At 44.9% G+C, this 19,607-nt stretch overlaps 1 protein-coding gene across 4 annotated transcripts in view; it reads left to right on the forward strand.

Moving 5' to 3' along the window:
• Window positions 1–8,547: 8,547 nt before the first annotated feature.
• HMGXB4 (HMG-box containing 4) overlaps window positions 8,548–19,607 on the forward strand; it is a 30,974-nt gene continuing 19,914 nt past the window's right edge. Inside the window, exons 1-6 of one of the 4 annotated variants that reach the window (XM_036100207.2) lie at window positions 13,175–13,273; window positions 13,626–13,730; window positions 13,926–14,074; window positions 14,320–14,398; window positions 14,506–14,620; window positions 15,170–16,125. In XM_036100207.2, the coding sequence (XP_035956100.1) occupies window positions 15,238–16,125 (888 nt within the window). In that variant the 5' untranslated portion in view covers window positions 13,175–13,273; window positions 13,626–13,730; window positions 13,926–14,074; ... (1 more) ...; window positions 14,506–14,620; window positions 15,170–15,237. Of the gene's footprint in view, window positions 8,654–13,174; window positions 13,274–13,625; window positions 13,731–13,925; window positions 14,075–14,319; window positions 14,399–14,505; window positions 14,621–15,169; window positions 16,126–19,607 lie in introns of those variants that run through there. The other 3 variants (XM_036100208.2, XM_036100206.2, XM_036100209.2) reach the window with 3 other exon arrangements.

Genomic DNA, 19,607 nt, shown 5'->3' on the forward strand with positions numbered 1-19,607 from the left:
GATAAAGAGCAGAAATCAGTGAAATTGAAAACAGAAAAACAATGGAGGAAATCAGTGAAACAAAGATCAATAAAACTGACACAGGGAGAGAGAAAACACAAATTGCCAGGATCAGGAATGAAACGGGGTATCACTACAGACCCTGCAGACACCAAAAGAAGGAGAAAATATTAAGAACAACTCTACATACGTTTGCAAGTTTGACTCTTTCTTTTATTTGACAGATTAAAAAATTACATATATTTAAGGTATACAACATGATGTTTTGATATATGTATACATTGTGAAACAATGAACACAATCAAACTAATTAACATCCATCACCTCCCATAGTCATTGTGTATGTGTGTCTGTGTGTGTTCCTATACTTGAGATCTACTCTCTCAGCAAATTTCAAGTACACCATACACTGTTACTAACTACGTCATCATTCCTTACACTAGGTCTCCAGAACTTAGCCATCTTTTAACTGGAGATTTGTACCCTTTGATCAATATCCCTCCTTTTTCCTTGCCCCACCTCTAGCCTCTGCGAACCACACTCTACTATTACTATAAGTTTGAGGAGTTTGGGTTTGGGGGAGAGAGGACTGGTTTTTTGGTTTAGTGGGGTTTTTTTTTTTTTTTTTGGTTCCACATATAAATCTTTCTGGCTTATTTCACTTCACATAATGTCCTGATATATATATCTATATACACGTTTCGTTTATCTATTCATCTGTCAACAGACACTACGGTTGTTTCCATATCTTGGCTATAGTGAATAATACTGCAGTGGACATGAAAATGCATGTATCTCTTTGAGATGGTGACTGTGACTTGATTTCTTTTGGGTATATACCCAGAAGTGGGATTTCTGGATCATATGGTAGTTCTATTTTTAATTTTTTGAGGAACCTCCACATTGTTTTCCACAGTGGCTGTACCAGTTTATATTCGCACCAACAGTGCACAGGGGTTTCTTCTCCACATCCTCCCAACACTGGTTATCTTTTGACTTTCTGATGATAGCCATCTCTAACGGGTGTAAGGTGATCTCTCGTGGTTTTGATTCGCATTTCCCTGGTAATTAGTGACACCGCACATGTTTTCATGCTTCTGTTGGCCATCCGTGGGTCTTCTTTGGAAAAACATCTATCGAGGTCCTTTGCCCATTTTTTTTATAATTTTTTTTTAAAGATTTTTTATTTATTTATTTGAGAGAATGAGATAGAGAGAGCATGAGATGGGGGAGGGTCAGAGGGAGAAGCAGACTCCCTGCTGAGCAGGGAGCCCGATGTGGGACTCGATCCCAGGACTCCAGGATCATGACCTGAGCCGAAGGCAGTCGCTTAACCAACTGAGCCACCCAGGCGCCCCCCTTTGCCCATTTTTTAATTGGGTTATCTGTTCTTATGCTATTGACCTGAATGAATTCTTTATATATTTCAGACATTAAACCCTTACCCAATATATGATTTGCAGGGGTACCTGGGTGGCTCAGTCAGTTAAGTGTCAGACTCTTGATTTCGGCACAGGTCATGATCTTAGGGTTGTGAGCCCAGACCCCACATTGGGCTCTGTGCTGGGTGTGGAGCCTGTTTAAGATTCTTTTCCTCATCCTCTGCCCTTCACCCCCCAAAATATATATGTGTGTGTTTATGATTTCTGATTATTTTCTCCCATTCCATAGGGTACCTTTCCATTTTGTTAACTGTTTGCTCTGCTGTGCAGAAACTTTTTAGTTTGGAGTCCTACTTGTTTATTTTTGCTTTTGTTGCCTTTGCTTGTAGTGTCATATACCCAAAAATCCTTGCCAAGACCAATGTCAAGGAGCTCTCCCCCTGTATTTTCCTCTGGCAGTTTTATAGCTTCAAGTCTTCCAGTTAAGACTTTAATGTATTTTGAGTTGATTTTTGTATAAGATAAAGGAAGGATACGTTGTTTAGGTCCTGAAATCTACATTCTTCTCCCCACCTTTCAGTGTCTTCTTAATTTGTTTGTTTTGTTTTGTTTTGCTTTAAGATTTTATTTATTCATTTGAGAGGGAGACAGAGAGAGCAGGAGCAGGGGGAGGGGCAGAGGGAAAGGGAGAAGCAGACCCCCAGCTGAGCACAGAGCCTGACCGCAGGGCTTGATCCCAGGACCCCAAGATCATGACCTGAACCAAAGGCAGATACCCAACCTATTGAGCCACCCAGGTGCCCCTGTTTTGGGGAATTTTATTTACTTAGTGGGAGGATCTGCCCAGAACCTGGTGACTTCCTGGACCCCTTTTATACCTTTCATGTCTCTGCTTAACATGCTTAATCTTTGTTCTCTCCTCTTGAACATATGGAATATAGTTATAATTACTGTTTTAATGTCCTTGTCTACTAATTCTATCATTTGTGTCTCTTATGGGTCTGTTTATATTGATTGATTTTTCTCCTTGTTATGGGTCATAGTTCATTGCTTGTTTGCATGCCTGGTGATTTTTACTGACTGCCGGAGATTGTGAATTTTAGCGTGGCATGCACTGGATATTTTGTATTCCTATAGATAGTCCCGGGGTTTGCTCTGTAATACAATTAAGTTACTTGAAAACAGTTTGATCCTCCTAAGGTTTGTTTTTAAGTTTTGTTAGGTGGGATCAGAGCAGCCTTTATTCTGGGCTACCTTTCCCCCACAACTGAGTGCTCTGCAAGACATCCCATGAATTACAACGTTTTTCCACTCTGGTTGATGAGAACCTGAACCATTCCCAGCCCTGCATGAACTATAGGAATCGCTCTCTCTAATCCTTTTGAGTTCTTTCCCTGGCTTTAGGTAGTTTCTTCACATACATGCACTGATGCGTCCTCAGCAGAAGACTCAAGGGGGGCTCCCTATGGTGCTCCGGAGCTCTTTCTGGACCGGGCTCTCCTCATTCATACTCCGCCCGAGAATCCGTCACCCTGACCTCTCCAAACTCCCAGTTCCATCTCCACAACTCAGGGAGACCACAGGTGCCATCTGGGTTACCCTTCCCTACGCTGAAGTCTGGACACTTCAGGCGGTAAACCGAGGCAATCATAGGACTCACTTTGTTTGTCCCCCCACATCTCAGGGACTGCTGTCCCGCGCTGCCTGATATTCAAGGTCTGAAAACCCTTGTCTCTTATATTTTGGTCTGAATCTTTTTGTCGATTGTTTCGGGCAGCAAGAGAAATTTGGTCCCTGTCATTCCAATTTGGCTAGAAGCAAAGTCTCCCAAATGTGGTATGTTGAGTGAAAAACACAAATTGCTACCCAGATGGTTCTATACCACTTAGCTTTGTGAAACAATGATGGTATAGTGCGATACAACGTAACACCATATATTATTCGTGCATAACAGTAACTAACACATACAGCACCTTCCAGGTACCAGGCACTGCTGTGTAAGGGCTTCACTTTCCTTATTTCCATTTTGAGAAGATAGACATTAGGGCCCAGAGCTCTCTAGAACTTGCTCAAGATCACACAGCTAGAAAGTAACGGGGTTAGACTTTAACCTAATAAGTCTGGCTCCTGAATTAATGCCCTGAACCATTAATTAGGCTACTCTCACTTCCCATGCATATACGTGATCAGAACATGGACAAGAAGGACACACACCAATTTCAATTCTTCTGAGAAAAGAGGGAAAGGAGTGAGCTATTGGTACTGGAGGCGGAGATGCGATTCAAACTGTATTCATGTTTTCTTTCCTAAAAAATTTTTAAATTAAATAAAATTTAGAACAAGCCAATATAAGTAGAATAGGGGCACCTGGATGGTGGTCGGTTAAGCATCTGCCTTCCACTCAAGTCATGGTCTCGGGGTCCTGGGATCGAGCCCCATGGTGTGAATCCCTGCTCAGTGGGGAGTCTGCTTCTCCCTCCCCCTTGCTCTTTCGCTCTGGCTCTCTCTCTCTCAAATAAATAAATAAAATCTTTAAAAATTTATATATATATATATATATATATATAATGTTAACATTTGTTTCATCCAGGAGGTGCATACATGAATATTTGTACTTTGAACTTATAAGTTTAAAATTATTTTCCTGCGGGGGTTGGGGGGGGGAGGAAAGAAGAAACAGAGGGTCACTGCCATCAGCTAGAAATGTGCAGTGGGGGAGAGAGACAGCCAGGTGGGGTGCTGGTCCTTGCCCTTTCAGATGAAGTACAAACTCTCTGGGTGGCCCCAACCTCCCTCAGCATTCCCACTGCTGACCCCACTGCTTGTCATTCTGAGGATATGATACGGCCCTGAGCCTCCCTGCCTCCTTTTACCCGGTTTCTTCCACCAGGAATGCCTTCCCACCCTATCCCACCAACCATACCCCACAGACACGGACCAGCTCAAGGGGTCCCTCTTTCTTGAAGCCTAGGGACTAGGGAGCCCAGAGGGGCTCCAAAGGACAGGGAAGCCCCCAGCCAGCACACACCAAGGGGGAGGGGGGAATCCCTGGTTCGCACAGTAAAGCATGGAAGGGGCAGGAGACAGCCTGATCTAGCCCCAGGAAAGCTCAAGCTGTGGATTATGATTACCAGGCTGGAGTCACATGGCCATCCCTGAGGTCTGCACACTGACGTCTGGGGCAGAAGATGAGCGAGGGTGTGGGCAAACCAAACCCAATGCTGCCATACCTTCTGTAAGTCTCCCAAGCAGCTTTCACCTCTCTTGCCCAGAGTCCCAGGAAAAATGGTCTGTCCCACTCTTCACTCAACAACATTTAATCAAAAGGATTCACTGAACACCTACCATGTGGTTGGAGGGACAAAGATCCTACACTTGAGGAACAGGGAAAGGACGTATGTCAAAGGATGACCGCAGTGCAGGGTGGGAAGTGCATGTAATCAGGTGCGTGGGAACACAGAGCATGATTGGAGAGGGGGCATCCAGGCTATGTCTTGAAGAATACATAGGAGCTTTCTGGGCGCCGAGATGGCAAAAGCAGTGGAGTGGGGGAGACACATTACACATAAGGACATGTGTGCACAATGGCATGGGTGCACGACAGGGCACCACATGCTTAGGGAATCGGGAGAAGGTCAGTGTGGCTGGGGCAGGTATCAAGGGATGAGCCGAATCAAGGCTGCACACAAGATCGGGGCTACTCAGAAGCAGGAACAGAGCATCATTGCCTCATCACAGAGGATTTTTTTTCAAGGTTTTATTTATTTATTTGACAGAGAGAGAGAGCATGAGCAGAGGCAGTGGCAGGCAGAGGGAGAGGGAGAAGCAGGCTCCCCACTGAGCAGGGAGCAAGACGCGGGACTCGATCCCAGGACCCTGGGATCATGACCTGAGCTGAAGGCAGACGCCTAACAACTGAGCCACCCAGGTGTCCCTCATCACAGAGGATTTACTATTTGTTGTCCCAGAAGAGATTCCTGTATCCTTTTGTGGATCAACTCTCACCCGGTTCCAACTTAATGGTTCTGCTGGGAATGGTCCATCACAACACGGAATGACCAGTGACCCCAAGCCAACCAGTCGTTCCTCCCTGAGATTCCTTCCCATGGAGCAGGTGTGGGGAAGCCCTCTTCCCTCTCTGGTCAGGAGATTGTAAGCACAGAAGCCTGGGCTACCTGCGGCCATGACTCCAGGCCCATGAGGACGGCCAACTTAAGAGAACAGAGCTAGGAGGGAGGGATCCGAATCCCTGGACCCGGAGGCCTAGACAGCCAGCTTCTCTCCGACTCTTAATGTTTTTTCACATGAGCCATAAACTTCCTGTTGCTTATGGTAGTTTTAATTCGGTCCCACCACTCCCAGCCAAAAGGGCCTTGTCACGTGCATATCCATTGGGCCTGACACAACAAAGCTGCTCCAAACACAGGGGCAGAGGGCAAAGCACAGGAGAACAATCCGAAGAAGAAAACGTCCAAATCAAGCACAACTTGATGGCCACCTGTTACTACCATGTGCTGGGCAGCTTACTGGGGTCCAGCGGGCCAGAGACCAGCCCCAGGCCCAGGGAGCACCCAATCTTCACACATCTCAGATGCCATCACAGGACAAGATGTTCTTACTCACAAAGCCCACCGTGACCAGGCCCCTCCCCACCTGGGGCTACCAAGCCATCCTCCTTTCTCCCTTTGCAAGTTGCAGAAACAAAAGAACCAGGGCAGGATACTCAGTCGAGAATATTTTTCCATCAAGGCTCAGAAGAAGGCCTTGCATCCATTCCAGAAGGCTTTGGCCTCCCAGCCCCCGCCACCAGCCCACTTCTGACTGAGCCACCAGCCTCAGCCTCCGGTGTGCACCCCATCAGAGGAGCCTCCCTGATCACATTTTAATAAAAATCCCCACCTCCACTCCCTCCTGGTATCACTTACCCTACCTGGCATTTTTCTCCACCTTTGATCACCACCTAACATGGTCCTTATTTATTTATTTTCTGCTCCCCACCCCAATTAGAATGTAAGCTCGGGGGCGGGGGGGAGTGATGTCAAAGACTCTCAGTTTTGTTCATTGTTCTCTTCTGAACAGCCAGGACAGTGTCTGACCCATGTCATGTTTCCAATCAGTATTTGTTAAATGAATGGACATACACACAGTGATACAAGACTGGAGGAAGGGAACAGACTAAGGAGCAATGTACTTCAGGTCTTCAGGAGGTTAAGATGGGCAATAACTTGATATGCCCAACCTCAGGTGGGATAAAGGAAGGGACTGGACAAACAGGACCCTGAGGCAGGCAGGTCCACGCTAGTGGTAGAGCTGGGTGGACACCTTCCCTACCTAACACTCCTTTACGCATCTGACAATAACCCCTGATCTTCCTTGAGTTTATCCTGCTTTGGGGGGTGAGCCTGTGACCTGATTTAGCCCATCAGCATGCCCCACACCTTTGCTCATACTGATTGCTGATCCAATTCAGGCAATGAGAGTCTCCCAAAACAAATGGGTAAAAGAAACTTCCTATCCAGGGACACTGGTAGTTGGAAGGATGGTCAAGCCGGGAGGTGGAATCATCACCTGGAACCCGAGAATAAAGCCAACTCAGAGGAAAGCACCTCTGTTGAGAGATTTGAGTCCCTCCCTGGATCCGGCCATGCCCACAGGAACATTTCAGTAATGTCAGCCAATAAATTCTCCTTTTCCAGTGAGCTATTTTGAATTGGGATTATGTCATCCCCAACTGAAAACATCCTGACCAATACTGAAGAACAGGGGGGAAATACGTTCTCACGGCTCTTCAATACCTCGCAGGGAAGCCTAATGTCAGGCAAGGTGTCCCAGAAGAGCAATCCCATACCTTTTGGTGAAACTTATTGACTATATTTCTGGTGAGCAGGATGGGACCATGGTGGTCATTTTATTTACTATTCGCAGTTACATTTTGGGAATAAATTCAACAACTTTGAATGTTTCTTTTAGCATCTCAGCATCTCACAACTATAAAAGCAGATTAAACAGAATCCAATATTCCACTCAGCGCAGAGGGAGAGAAAGAGCACTCAATCTTGGTGAAAAGAGCACTGAGTCAAGAGTCCAATAATCTGGTTTCTAATCCTTATCCAATCACTATCTAGCAGTGTGTTCTGAGTCAAATCATCTGCTTCTCTTGGTCGCAATTTCTAAGTCTGCAAAATGAGCAGCGTTACTACATCCCCTTAAAGCACCCATCCAATTCTGGACTGGAAAGCCCTCTAAAATAGGGATTCCTAATCTTTGATAGGATCTAAACCCCAGAAAAACACACAGTTGCACAAAAGCATAATTTTGCACAGAGTTTCATGGGGTTCACAATGCTAGAAACCAATCTAGATCTCCAACCTCTCCATTCTACAGTAACGAAGGCACTAGCTTCTTCTTGAATTCCTTTGGTAATGGGGAGCTCACTACCTTACAAGGTAGCCAAACACGACTGAACTGCTCTAGAAAAATGAGTTTGTCTTCATATGGAACCAAGAGCTTCAAACAGTAATTTCTACTTATGAGTCCAAATTCTCCAGAGCAAATCAGAAAAACCCCTCTTTCTCCTGTGTGTGGCATCCCTTCGTTTGTCTGAGGACTGTTTCCAACTTTTAAATGCAAATAATTTGTGAGGAGAAATGCAGAGGATTCACCATGCAAATTATGTTATAGTGCATTGTTAGAAGAATATGTCCTTCCACCTCATCCGAAATATGCCAACCACCCAAACATAGACGCCAAATTCCAAATAAGCACCGATGCTATTAATCTGCATGATCTAGGTTTCGCAGAAAGAGCATTTATGTACAAAAATATCTCGAAGGAAATGGCACAGTCTTGAGGAAAGAGCACTTCATTAAGAATCAGAAGACTTGGAGTAGTATCTGCCTTCTCCTCCAACTACCTGTGTACGGTTGTGCAAGTCACCTAACCTCTCTGAGCCTGTTTCTCATCTGTAAAATGTGATCAAACCTACCTCACAGGGATGCAGTGAGGATTAAATGATATAATGTTCATAAAGCTTCCAGCCCAAGCCTGGCCCCACCGCAAATTCTCAATCAACTCGGGTTCCCGGGCTCAGCAAGCAGCGCGCTTCTTTCGATGCGCTCGGCGCTCTGTCAGGAGCGGGATTCCCCTTCCCCGAGCCGGAGCCTGCGCTCTGGGCTCGACTGAGGCTCCCTGGCCGCTCGCGCTTTTCTCTCCTTCTCCAAGATGGCGGCGGTCGGCGGCGCTGAGGCGGGATCCGGGCGAGCCGAGTGAAGGTAGCGGCGAGCGGAGCCCCCACGAGGCCGGCCTGGGCCCCCTCCCCGAGGCGGCAGCGGCCCCGCCCCGCCGCCACCCGCCGCTTGGGCCCGCGACACCGCCGCGGGGGCGCGTCAGGCCCGGTGCGGCCTAGCCCAGAGGCCGAGCCGGGGACTGGAGTAGCGGCCGCAGTCCGCCCCCGGGAAGGGGCTGGAGCGGGCCGCCGAAGGAAGGCGGGCGGGAGCTGTTCAAATGGGGAAGGCGGGAAAGCTGCGGGGCCGGGAGGGGGCGTGCGGCCGCCCCGGGGGCCTGCGGGCCGGGGCCGCCCCTCCCCCTGCCGGGGCCGTCTCCGCCCTCGGGGGCGCCGGGAGGCCGCCGGGGACGCGGGGACCGGGTCGGGGCCGCGCTGCGGCTCGGGACCCGGGGTGCGGGGTCTCCGGGCTGTCAAGGCGAAAGGGCCCCGGGGTCGGGGCGGCGGGAGGGCAGGGCCCTCGGCCGGCGGGAGAGGATGCGAGGAGCTTTCTTCTTTTCCTCTTCACAGAGCTTTGTTGAACTAGCTGTTGCTGCAAAACGGCCGGGAGAATCCCATTGGTTTGCGTGGGGACCGCAAAAACGGTGGTCCTGGGGGCTCTCTGTGTAAATAACCCGGTGTTGTGTGTCCTTTTTGCGGGCGACCCAGTTGGAACGTGCCTTCGTAGTGCGATCTTCTCCGTGCAGGCCCGTTTCCCCCCACAGCTATTACTTGTAGATTCACTTTATATCATGCACCATCTCCCCCTCTCTCTGCCGGTTAAGCAGGTGGCTGATTATATTCCCTTATAGCAGAACAAATAAAAAACTCAAAGGAAAGCTTGTTGATTGGACAAAGCTTGTCAAAATTTGTATTGGTGGTTTTTTGGAAATGTGTGTTGTCAGCCGATCTGTGCGGTGGTCGTGGTTCCGTTTAGCTGCCATGCAGTGATAGGATTCAATCCCCATCCCAGGCTGCCGGGATCTCTGCAGTTTCCAGAGCTGGCAGGGGCTGTGAGTGCTGCTTAGGTAGGTTCCTGGAGAAGGGAGTGGCAGGAATTCGGAGTATCTGTGTTCTGAGATTGGAGGAGATCTCTACAAAAATGACAAGACAGCACCTGCGCTATCCCAGAAGTAAACAACAACAGCAACAATTTAAAAACTGCCAACAGCTGGATGTGCACCTTCCTTCCTTTTCCTCCACGGAGAGGCGATTTCAGTTCGTGGAGGGAGTGCTGGAAGAGAACGCGGACTCTTGAACAAGGCTCTCATCCCGGACTAGACCCGGAATTCAGGATTTTGCTTACTGCTCGGATCAGGGGGATTAATTTGTTCTTTTTCAACACTCATTTACATTCTGGAATGAAGAAGCTTGTTAACGATTGCTGGGGCTCAGATTACCTCAAACAAATCACCTTCTGAAACTTTTTTTTTTCCCCAATAATTATCATTTGGACCTGCAACATAAGAAAGTACTATACCTGATGATTTTTGCTTTTTCATTCATCACTTTGGTAATCCCGAAAGCTGTGCTGAACAAAATGTGGACACTTCTCTACACGTGGAACAGCAGCTCCACCTCCCCTTTTTCATATCCTGAAGAGTCCCAGAAGAGCCATTTAACATTTTGCACATTGCAGAAGTACGCATTTTTTGTGATGGCATGTATCTGGCCTCCGTACGCAACATTAAATAATGAACTTTCACTTATGTTGTCATTTCTTAGCACACTGAGAGGAACATAATTGTAAAACTATCCCTGCCTCTTGAAGTTGACAACATTGAATTCGATGGAATTCAGGAGAATGGGATTTAACACCTGTTTTACTATTGCCAACATTTAATATAATTATGGCCTCTGCTTTCTAATGTGAAAATCAAACCTAATATTTTTTTTACTTTCGTTAATCCTACAATCTGCTGCCTAACCCTGAACTCTGAGTTTATCATGGATAATATGCAAGACCTGGAAGGAATATCAATGGGTCATCTGATCCTATATAAATGTTGTCCTAACTCTGCCTTTCTTCCACACTGTTGCTTGAGACTTCTTTATCTGGTTTCATCTTTCCTTTATGAGTCAGCAACCAAAACTAACCCCTGAGCTGCAATAATATCTTGATTTTTAAAGAACCTAAAAATTCAAGGTCCATCAGTCTGCCCAGGCTGTGAGTGGCATAGTCCATTGTGTTTAATTTTATTTTTTAAACTCTTGACTGTTCAGTTCTTTAGCGAATGGGCCTTGCCTTCAGGCCCCACTCAGTTTTTTTCTCTACAGGTTATTTAATCCTGTAATTTATAAAACGCTTTTCAGTGTTTTTATGAAAATTTAAACAGCAGCAGGCCTAATTTCAATACATAGTGCTCACACCAGCACGTGTTTTCTGTGTTGCCTGTGCCTCTGAAGATCAACTGATTTCCTGTTCCCTTTCACAACTTTTTAAATCCACTGGTTGTTTTTCAAAGCAGTCAGTTACGAGACCATGAACATTTTTTTCATAGTTCAGAAGTCACATCATGGTTTTCTTTCTCTTACTGTCTCTGGAGGTGCTTATTCCCACTCTGTTAGATTGTTCAACTCTGTTTTATGTTAGTTTTGATGTTACTAAAAAGAAGGCTGGCCTGTAAGTCTCAGGGCCTGCCTTTGCTTCATTTAGAAGTGAATTTTGTTATTGACAACAGATTGATGGCCATATTTATGACAATGAATGTTTAAGATTGTTTCCTTGTCAAACATTCTTAGCCAAAATTCATTTGGCATGAAAACATTTAACTTGAGGTCTCAAGTTGTCGTATTTCTTGGCATTACCAGCCTATGAAAACTAACGGGACCTATATATTTTTTCTAATGAAGTCAGTATATTGTAGTGCTAGTGAGAGGGCATACAATTTTCAAATGAATGGACGTGATTCCCTATGACATTCCCCCTTCCTTCACTACTTTTGGAGTCAGCGCCACTTGTGTGGAAAGGGGAGGACAGTAATTTCTATTTGAGAAAGTTGAGAATGCTGGAGCATGAAAAACTGGCTACATGATGTACATTACTTCGTATTTCTACATGAGCTCTGACCTTATATCCCCTTCATTTCCTGTGAAAGCCCTGGGAGCAAGCAGTTCTTTGGTTTATCACTAAAATAATTGAATCCATTTGGTTTCTTTACTTCACTCTAGATTCTCGTAACTTTGGCCAAGTCCATTCTTCCTTCTCCTCCTCAGGGAAGTGGAGAAATGCTTTTTTATGTTACTTTTCTTTACGTTCCTTGTAAATCATTCTTGGTAATGCTTTTTCTCTTTGTTCAACTTAGGCATGTCTGCGCATTGTATTTTATCTGACTTGTGCAGTTAGGTCTTTTTTCCTTTCATTTATTTTAAATGTAACTCTTAGGAGAGTTTCCCTTGTTAATCAAATTTTCTTTGACAAGAATTACATACTTCAGTATTACCCATACCCACCTGAAGGGACTGGCAATGTCTCACTGAAGAGCCCTTCAGCATTTCTAAATCCCCATATAGTGATGAAGGTAAAATAAAATGTAAATAAATAACCAATCCAGTCACCTTGTAAGCATTTCACTAACCGAATGAGAACATTTTCAATATATTTAGAATGTCATTCTTAAATTTCCTGCAAAGAATTCCTACAGGATTTGTGACACTGCCTGTCCTTAAAGTATTTGAAGAACTTTACCTTAGAGTACAGTCTGTGGCTTGTCATTGTCAAAGTCAGTGACATAAACTTGGATGTCCAAAAAAAATTTTTTAACGAATACAAAATAATATTTAGAACATTTAAATTACAGTAATTCTTCAAATCAGTGAAAATCTTAATAATCATAAAAACTCACCACCAATGGACAAATGATAATTCTTCCTTATTTTCACCTAGTCTTTAAGAAAGGCCTGATAGCCTTGAAAGCTGTCATGTGACCAATATAAGAAGTGTCCTTGCTTTTACACTTCTGTGGTTTTGAGCAAATTCATATAAACAAAATGCATACCAAAAAATTACACTCTAAATCTCTTTAATATCCCTTTAATCTTATCATTTCTGTTTAAACTGCAATACAATAGATTTTAGCCTGTCACCGATCCACATGGTAGGATTTTATGGTCTGGAATGTTTGCTGTAATCTGTCTTCCTCTGCATCCTGCTTTATCTGTGCATTTTGTAACTGTGATTGAACTTATCCCTCTGACTTAATGTCAGTATTTACCATCTCAGTGTTGTCAGTCCTGTTGGCATTTCAGAAATTCTCATTAATTTTGAGATATTTTTTATTATATGGGGGTATTTTATATACTTCACCAAACCACAATTCTAACTCATAAATCAAATCAAATTAAGCCCAGTACACTTCCTGCAGTTTCAACCCCAGTATATTTACAAACAGAATGAGGAGGTGACAAGACACTCCTTTATTTCTTGCTGCCCTTCCAGTCTGCCCTTGGATCACTACGCATTTCCATCTGGAAGGTTGCTTCTCCACAGTGATTTCGCATTACAGGAGGGTTTTCCTTCTTTGTTTCTCAGACCTGGTCCTGTAGACGGGAAGGAGCCTGGACACAGTGACACATTCACAAAGGCCCTGCAGGACCGCCATGGCTTATGATGACTCCATGAAGAAAGAAGGTATGACCCCTTAATCTGAGAAGCATTCTAAAGGGGGTTTCCTCTTCAGTCCTTGCAGCCCATGGACATAGAGACCAGGACTGGCCATCACAGCCTGGACTCCCAAGTGATGGCCTAGAGCAGTATTATGACACTCAGCCTCCACATCATCCCCAGACTGGGCCCATGGAAGCGAAAACCAGGACAGGGTTCCAACATGAGAGTCTGAAATATAAGTCTTTGTAGTCTATTGGGGTGATCCCCTGCAGCACTCGTGGTCCTTGCCAGCTCCAGTGTGCAGGAGTCTGGGGATAGGAATCACATTTTGGACTCCCACAGAGCAGCACAGCACGTGAATCCTTATTCTTTTCAGCCTTACCTCTGCAAGTCTGTGTCCACCTGCCAAATCACAACTAAGAAACCATGTCTGAGGATGCACACTGGGCCTTTGCATAGCGTGGAAGCATTGTTTCTTCAGGTTTGGTTCTTGTATTTGCAGCCAGGTCATCAAGAAATACTCTTGTCCCCCTGGATCTAGCCCTATATTCCAATGGACTTGTTGAAACATTATATTAACTTGGAAATGGAGGGACTGTTGCATTACATATGTGGTGATTTGGTTGTCACTTACTTGCCTTTCTCCTTCCCTTTCCCAAACGAACCTGGCTTTCAGATTGCTTTGATGGTGATCACAGCTCTGAGGATACAGGACTAGCCGCTGGCCGAAGCCAACGAGAAAAGAAACGTTCTTACAAAGATTTTTTAAGGGAAGAGGAAGAAATCGCTGCTCAGGTCAGAAACTCTTCCAAGAAGAAGTTAAAGGTAAATTCTAAACATGTGAATTAGGAGAGTTTTTAACTATCTCACGTCCTGTTTCCTAGTACTTGAAGAAAGAAGCGTATTTTTAAAACTTTAAAAAAATAAACATCGTTTGCTGTCTATTTTTAATATTTCCCGTGTTTTACTTTGTTTTCCAAAGTCAGAAATCAGAGAACAAAATTGGTTCCAAACTGCTTTTGCCTCATCATCTTATTCAGTGGTCAATTCTTCTTCCTCTTCAATTCCAGGATAGTGAGCTTTATTTCTTGGGGACGGACACGCACAAGAAGAAGAGGAAGCACTCCTCTGATGATTACTACTATGGAGGTAAGGAGGGGAAGGGGCAGCAGGTGGGATGAACACATCACTGGTTCTTGGAGTCGGGGTAGGGGAAAGGGATCCAGATGTTGCTGACTCAGTGGCCTATTTAACAGGACAGTGGTTCTTGTTCTGAGTGCCGATAAACCAGTGTGAAGGAGGAGAGAGGTGGAGGGCTGGTATTTTGGAGGATTCAGCATAGAAGAACAGTCTTCATTTGTGATACACCAGGTACCAGGTTCCTTCTCCCCCCAATCATCCACTTATCTTCTGCCCATTGTTACCTAGCATCCCTTTTGCCATATGTAGTCCTGGGCCCTCTGGCCTGCACCTGTGGGTTACTTCTCAGTCCAGTGCATAGCCACTCACAAGACCAGTTTTTCTTAGCTTTCTTATGCGCATAGCTGATGAGACTAACCCTTTACTAGAATGGGCTTGTCCTGAACACAGAAGCAAATGACACTCTGTCTACAGCGTAACCTAAATTGTAACTGCTCGTAATCCCACAACTTAGTCCGTTCTTCTGGGTCTACCCTCTCTGGTTACTGTGAAGACTCCGTGAAGAGAAGCAACTTTAGTGGCAAGAACTGTGTCCAGGGTCAGGCAGCATTTACCGAGCCAAGAAGCACACGGGCGTCATCAGGAATCAGTGGAAGGGCCTCCCCTCAAATCATTTCTCTTAGCCTCTTCCTCATGTTAGTTGAGTGTTTTTTGGTGAGAGAGGAAACTTGTTGGAAGTTGGTTTGTCGTGTGGACATTACTTCTTTCGATTATTTCCAGACCTTTCGTCTTTGGAATCGTCACAGAAGAAAAAGAAAAAGTCCAGCCCGCAGTCTACCGATACAGCCATGGACCTGTTGAAAGCCATCACTTCCCCGCTGGCAACAGGCTCCAAGCCTTCCAAAAAGATGGGGGAGAAATCCTCTAGTTCTTCAAGTCATTCAGAGAGTAAAAAGGAACACCACAGGAAGAAAGTAAGCGGAAGCAGTGGGGAGCTGTCCCTGGAGGATGGTGGTTCCCACAAATCAAAAAAAATGAAACCGCTCTATGTGAACACAGAGACACTGACCCTCCGCGAACCCGATGGCTTAAAGATGAAACTGATTCTCTCACCAAAGGAGAAGGGAAGCAGCTCAGTTGATGAGGAGCCTTTTCAGTACCCCTCTCAGCAAGCGACTGTGAAAAAATCCTCTAAGAAATCAGCTCGGGATGAGCAAGGTGCTTTATTCCTAGGACACGAGTTACAGAGCTTTCTGAAAACAGCCCGGAAGAAGCACAAGTCCTCCTCAGACCCACATTCCTCTCCCGGCCCCGAAGCCTGTGGGGCGGATGGCTCCCAGTTCCCAGAATCCCACAGTGCTAACCTTGATCTTTCAGGACTTGAACCTATTCTAGTAGAATCGGACTCGTCCTCTGGTGGGGAGCTAGAGGCTGGGGAGTTAGTCATCGACGACTCTTACCGGGAAATCAAGAAGAAAAAGAAGTCCAAGAAGAGCAAAAAGAAGAAGGACAAGGAGAAGCATAAAGAGAAGCGGCACTCCAAGTCCAAGAGAAGTTCAAGCCTTGCAGCTACCGCCGTGGGAGAGGTCGCGGTAGCACCTGGCCCTCCTCCCAGCGTCCCCCACACTGGAGCCGCTGCCCCTCCCCAGCCACTGCCTGGCCTCCACACAGACGGGCATAGTGAGAAAAAAAAGAAAAAAGAGGAGAAAGATAGAGAAAGAGACAGAGGAGAAAAGGTAAACCATTTTTTTAAAGTGTGGTGGTAAGAGATGATAATAGTAAGCAGATTTGGAATTAGGCAGCCGAGGTGAACGGCGGGGAGCGTGGTGAGGCCAATCTGATGGGATGACAGGAGGTAAAATATGGCCAGTGGCCAAGTCTCTCTGGTGCAAAAACAGGAGCAATCTTAATTTTTCCTGGGTTTTCTTAATAGAGTTGTTCTCCCATCGTGCCAAGCGTAGGCTTAGGGATACTGTTGAACTTGGAATTCACAGGATCCAAACCTGGTTTCTTTCACTGAGCAGCACTGTCTGCCTGGGGCAATTGAGAGAGATGAAGAGGTATTCTCTGAGTTCCTTCTGAGAAACAGATCTTCAAAATTAGGAAAATAATGACCAAGTTCATGGGATAAGCTAATGGCTTTCCACTACCCTTCGTGGGCCACTTTCTGGTATTTTTAGTGTTAAATGTGTGTTCTTTCACTATGTGAGTGCTTACTGTTTGCTGGGTCCTGTGCTCCAGTGGGTGGAGAGAGGTGCAGAGCTGAGGAGGACATAGCTCCTGACCTTAGGGAGCATGCTGATTGCTGAGGAGGTAGGAGGGAGAAATCAGCCACCTTGGTTTAACTTCTTTTCCTGCAACTTGAGAAATCTTCTAGCAGTTTGTACTTTAGGGGCTGACGACTATGTCATTAAAGGTTTTCTGTAAAAAATAAGCTTTTTTTCCCCCCTGCTATCAAAGTAATATATTAATTTTATAGAAATTTAGAAATTCAGAGTCATGGAAAGAAAAAGGTCAAAAAGGTTAGTTTCACCACCTAAGGACAACCATTTTCTTCCCATGTTTAGAGTTCTGCAAAAGGAAATGTCAGATAAAGTCTGAAAGAGGCGCTACTAAGAAGGAGAAAGTCAAGTGTATTAAGAATTTGGGAATGGCGGTTTCACGTCAGTCTGTAATTGAGGTTCAAGTCATGTTTCCCACTACAAAGAGTGCCTTTTTTTTTTTTAAGATTTATTTATTTGAGAGAGAGCGGGCACGTACGTGTGTGCCTGTGCACACACGGGGTAGAGGGAGGAGGAGAGAGAAACTCTAAGCAGGCTCTGGTGCTCTGTCTGACTGACGAGGGGCTCGATTTCAACAACCCTGATATCATGACCTAAGCCAAGACCAAGAGGCGGACACTTCACTGACTGAGCCCCCCAGGCACCCCAAAGAGTGCCCTTTAAGTATGTATACCTCAGAAATTAAAAACAAAACTATACCTTCTGAGCCGAGAATGAGTGTGAGCATAAAGAACTGGATAGTCAAATACTAGGTCAGGTTTTATTCATTTATTTATTTGAAAACTGCTTCATGAAATCATATATATTCTGTGTAAGATTCTGTTTATCCAGAGAACTTCCATTCTATTAATGTATGATAATGCCATGAACTAATCTTACGGTGTTGAATGCAGGAGGACCAGGGTAGTCAGGGAAAGCTTACAGAAGAAAAAGGATTTCACTGGAAGGGAATACAAGAAGGCAGAAAGATGTTTAGGAAGTAGCACAGCAGAACAAATGAACTCTAGTCCTGCATTTCTAACTGCCTGATAAATATTTCCACCTTAATTCCTTGGATTCCTCAGACCCATGTGTCAGTGATTAATAAGCTCATCATCCAGCCTCCCAAACCTGCATCTCCTCCTCCATCTGCTTCTGTGTCCCCCGTGTCCTTCCAGTCAACCCAAACTCAAAACTGTATGCTTATAAATCATTTTTCTCAACACTTCATTATGAAATTTTTCAAACAAAAAGCTTTGAAATCGTACAGTGAACACCATATGCCACCCAATGAGATTCTATCGTTACTGTTTTGCTGTTTGCTTTATCACACATCTGTCCGTCCATCAATCCATCTTTTATAATGTATTTTGAAGTGAATTATAGATATCATACACTTCACCCCCAAACACTTCAGCTTACATATCATTAACTTAAGTTCAGTATTTGTTTTCAGGGTTTGTTTTTTGTTTTTTTGTGGGTTTTTTTGGTAGAATTTACTTATGCACAAGTGTACACATGTTTACCATTTGTGTGAGTTTTGACAGTTGCACATACCTGTGTGACCAAACCTCTGTCAGGATATAGACATCACCATCATCCAAAATAGCATTCTCATACCCCTTCCCAGTCAGTCCTCACTGTTCTGATTTTTTCCCAGTCTTACAGCTCATTTTTACATCTCCCTCTTCCCTGCTTGCCCTCTCCTCTATGTCCACTCAAGGGTTGAGCCTGATATTCTTCCTCCTTCATAACTTCCACGCCTTTATGTCCTCCATTACCACTCCCCCACCTTGGGCCTCATCCCTCCCTGTACTTAATGTAATAAATGGCCTCCTTTCTGTTTCTTCCCTAATGTAATTAGTATACATTGATGCCAGAATGTTCTTAAGTACGACTTTGTTGTGGACAGTCCTCTGGTTCAGCATCTTCAGTGGATCCTTACCTCCTTCACGTTAGAGCGTAAGCTCGGAGAAGACCAGAATCATGTCTGTCATGCTCTCCACTTCATCCCTAGCACTGAACCCGCAGTCTGGCCTGTCATAGTTAGTCCATAAATACTTGTTGAATGAATAAATATCAAAGTCCAAACCCTTCGTCAAGCATTCATAATTGTCTGGGATTTAGCCCTAAACCTCCCTTCTCAGCTCTACCTCTTAGTCTGCGTTACACACACTGTATGGAAACCAAACTTAGCCCTTACAGTCTTACCTCTTCCTTTGCTTGTTTTTTATAGTGATCTTCTTTGTTCTCCTTCATCTACTGAAGCTCTGCCTTCCCTTCAAGACCTAATCAAATGCCGCCTCTTCCAAGGCATCCTGATCCTCCAGTCAGAATTAACTTCTGACTTCCCATAACACCTTGCTATGGGAAGTCACTGCACTTATTGTCCCTTATGTTGGGAGTTTTCTTTGTGCATATTCCATTTCCTCTATTAAAGACTATAAGCTCCTTAGGGACTGTTTTAGTCACCTTACTATTATCTTCAACTCCTCAATGTCCTTGGTTGGCATTTTGTCATAGATGTCAAATGAATGAATATATGGATGCAAACATAAGTATTGAAAAGGTAGGTCAGGTGCAAATTGCAAAGAATCTTGAATTAAGGCTTTGGCAGCAGGCACTCTGGGCTTATGAGCAGGACTTAGTAGATGTGCTTTCAGTGATCGTTTAAGAATAAAATGATAGCACTGCAGCGGATGGGTGAGACTGAGGAGAGATTGTAACAGACCACCCAGGAGCTTATTACAGTCTGAGGTTTTGAATACTATAAAAGCCTCATGGAAACAGCTGAAAAGACATTCAGGAGAGGCTCTGAAGGAAAAACTGACAAGATCTGGCAGTAGGGCTTAGGTCTGGGAAAGCAGAAGCATAAATGAGTATAAAAATGGCCCTTAAAGGGGCACCTGGGTGGCTCATCGGTTGAGCGTCTGCCTTCAGCTCAGGTTGTGATCCCC

This window comes from Halichoerus grypus, chromosome 6, assembly GCF_964656455.1.
Source record: "Halichoerus grypus chromosome 6, mHalGry1.hap1.1, whole genome shotgun sequence".
Lineage (NCBI taxonomy): Eukaryota > Metazoa > Chordata > Mammalia > Carnivora > Phocidae > Halichoerus > Halichoerus grypus.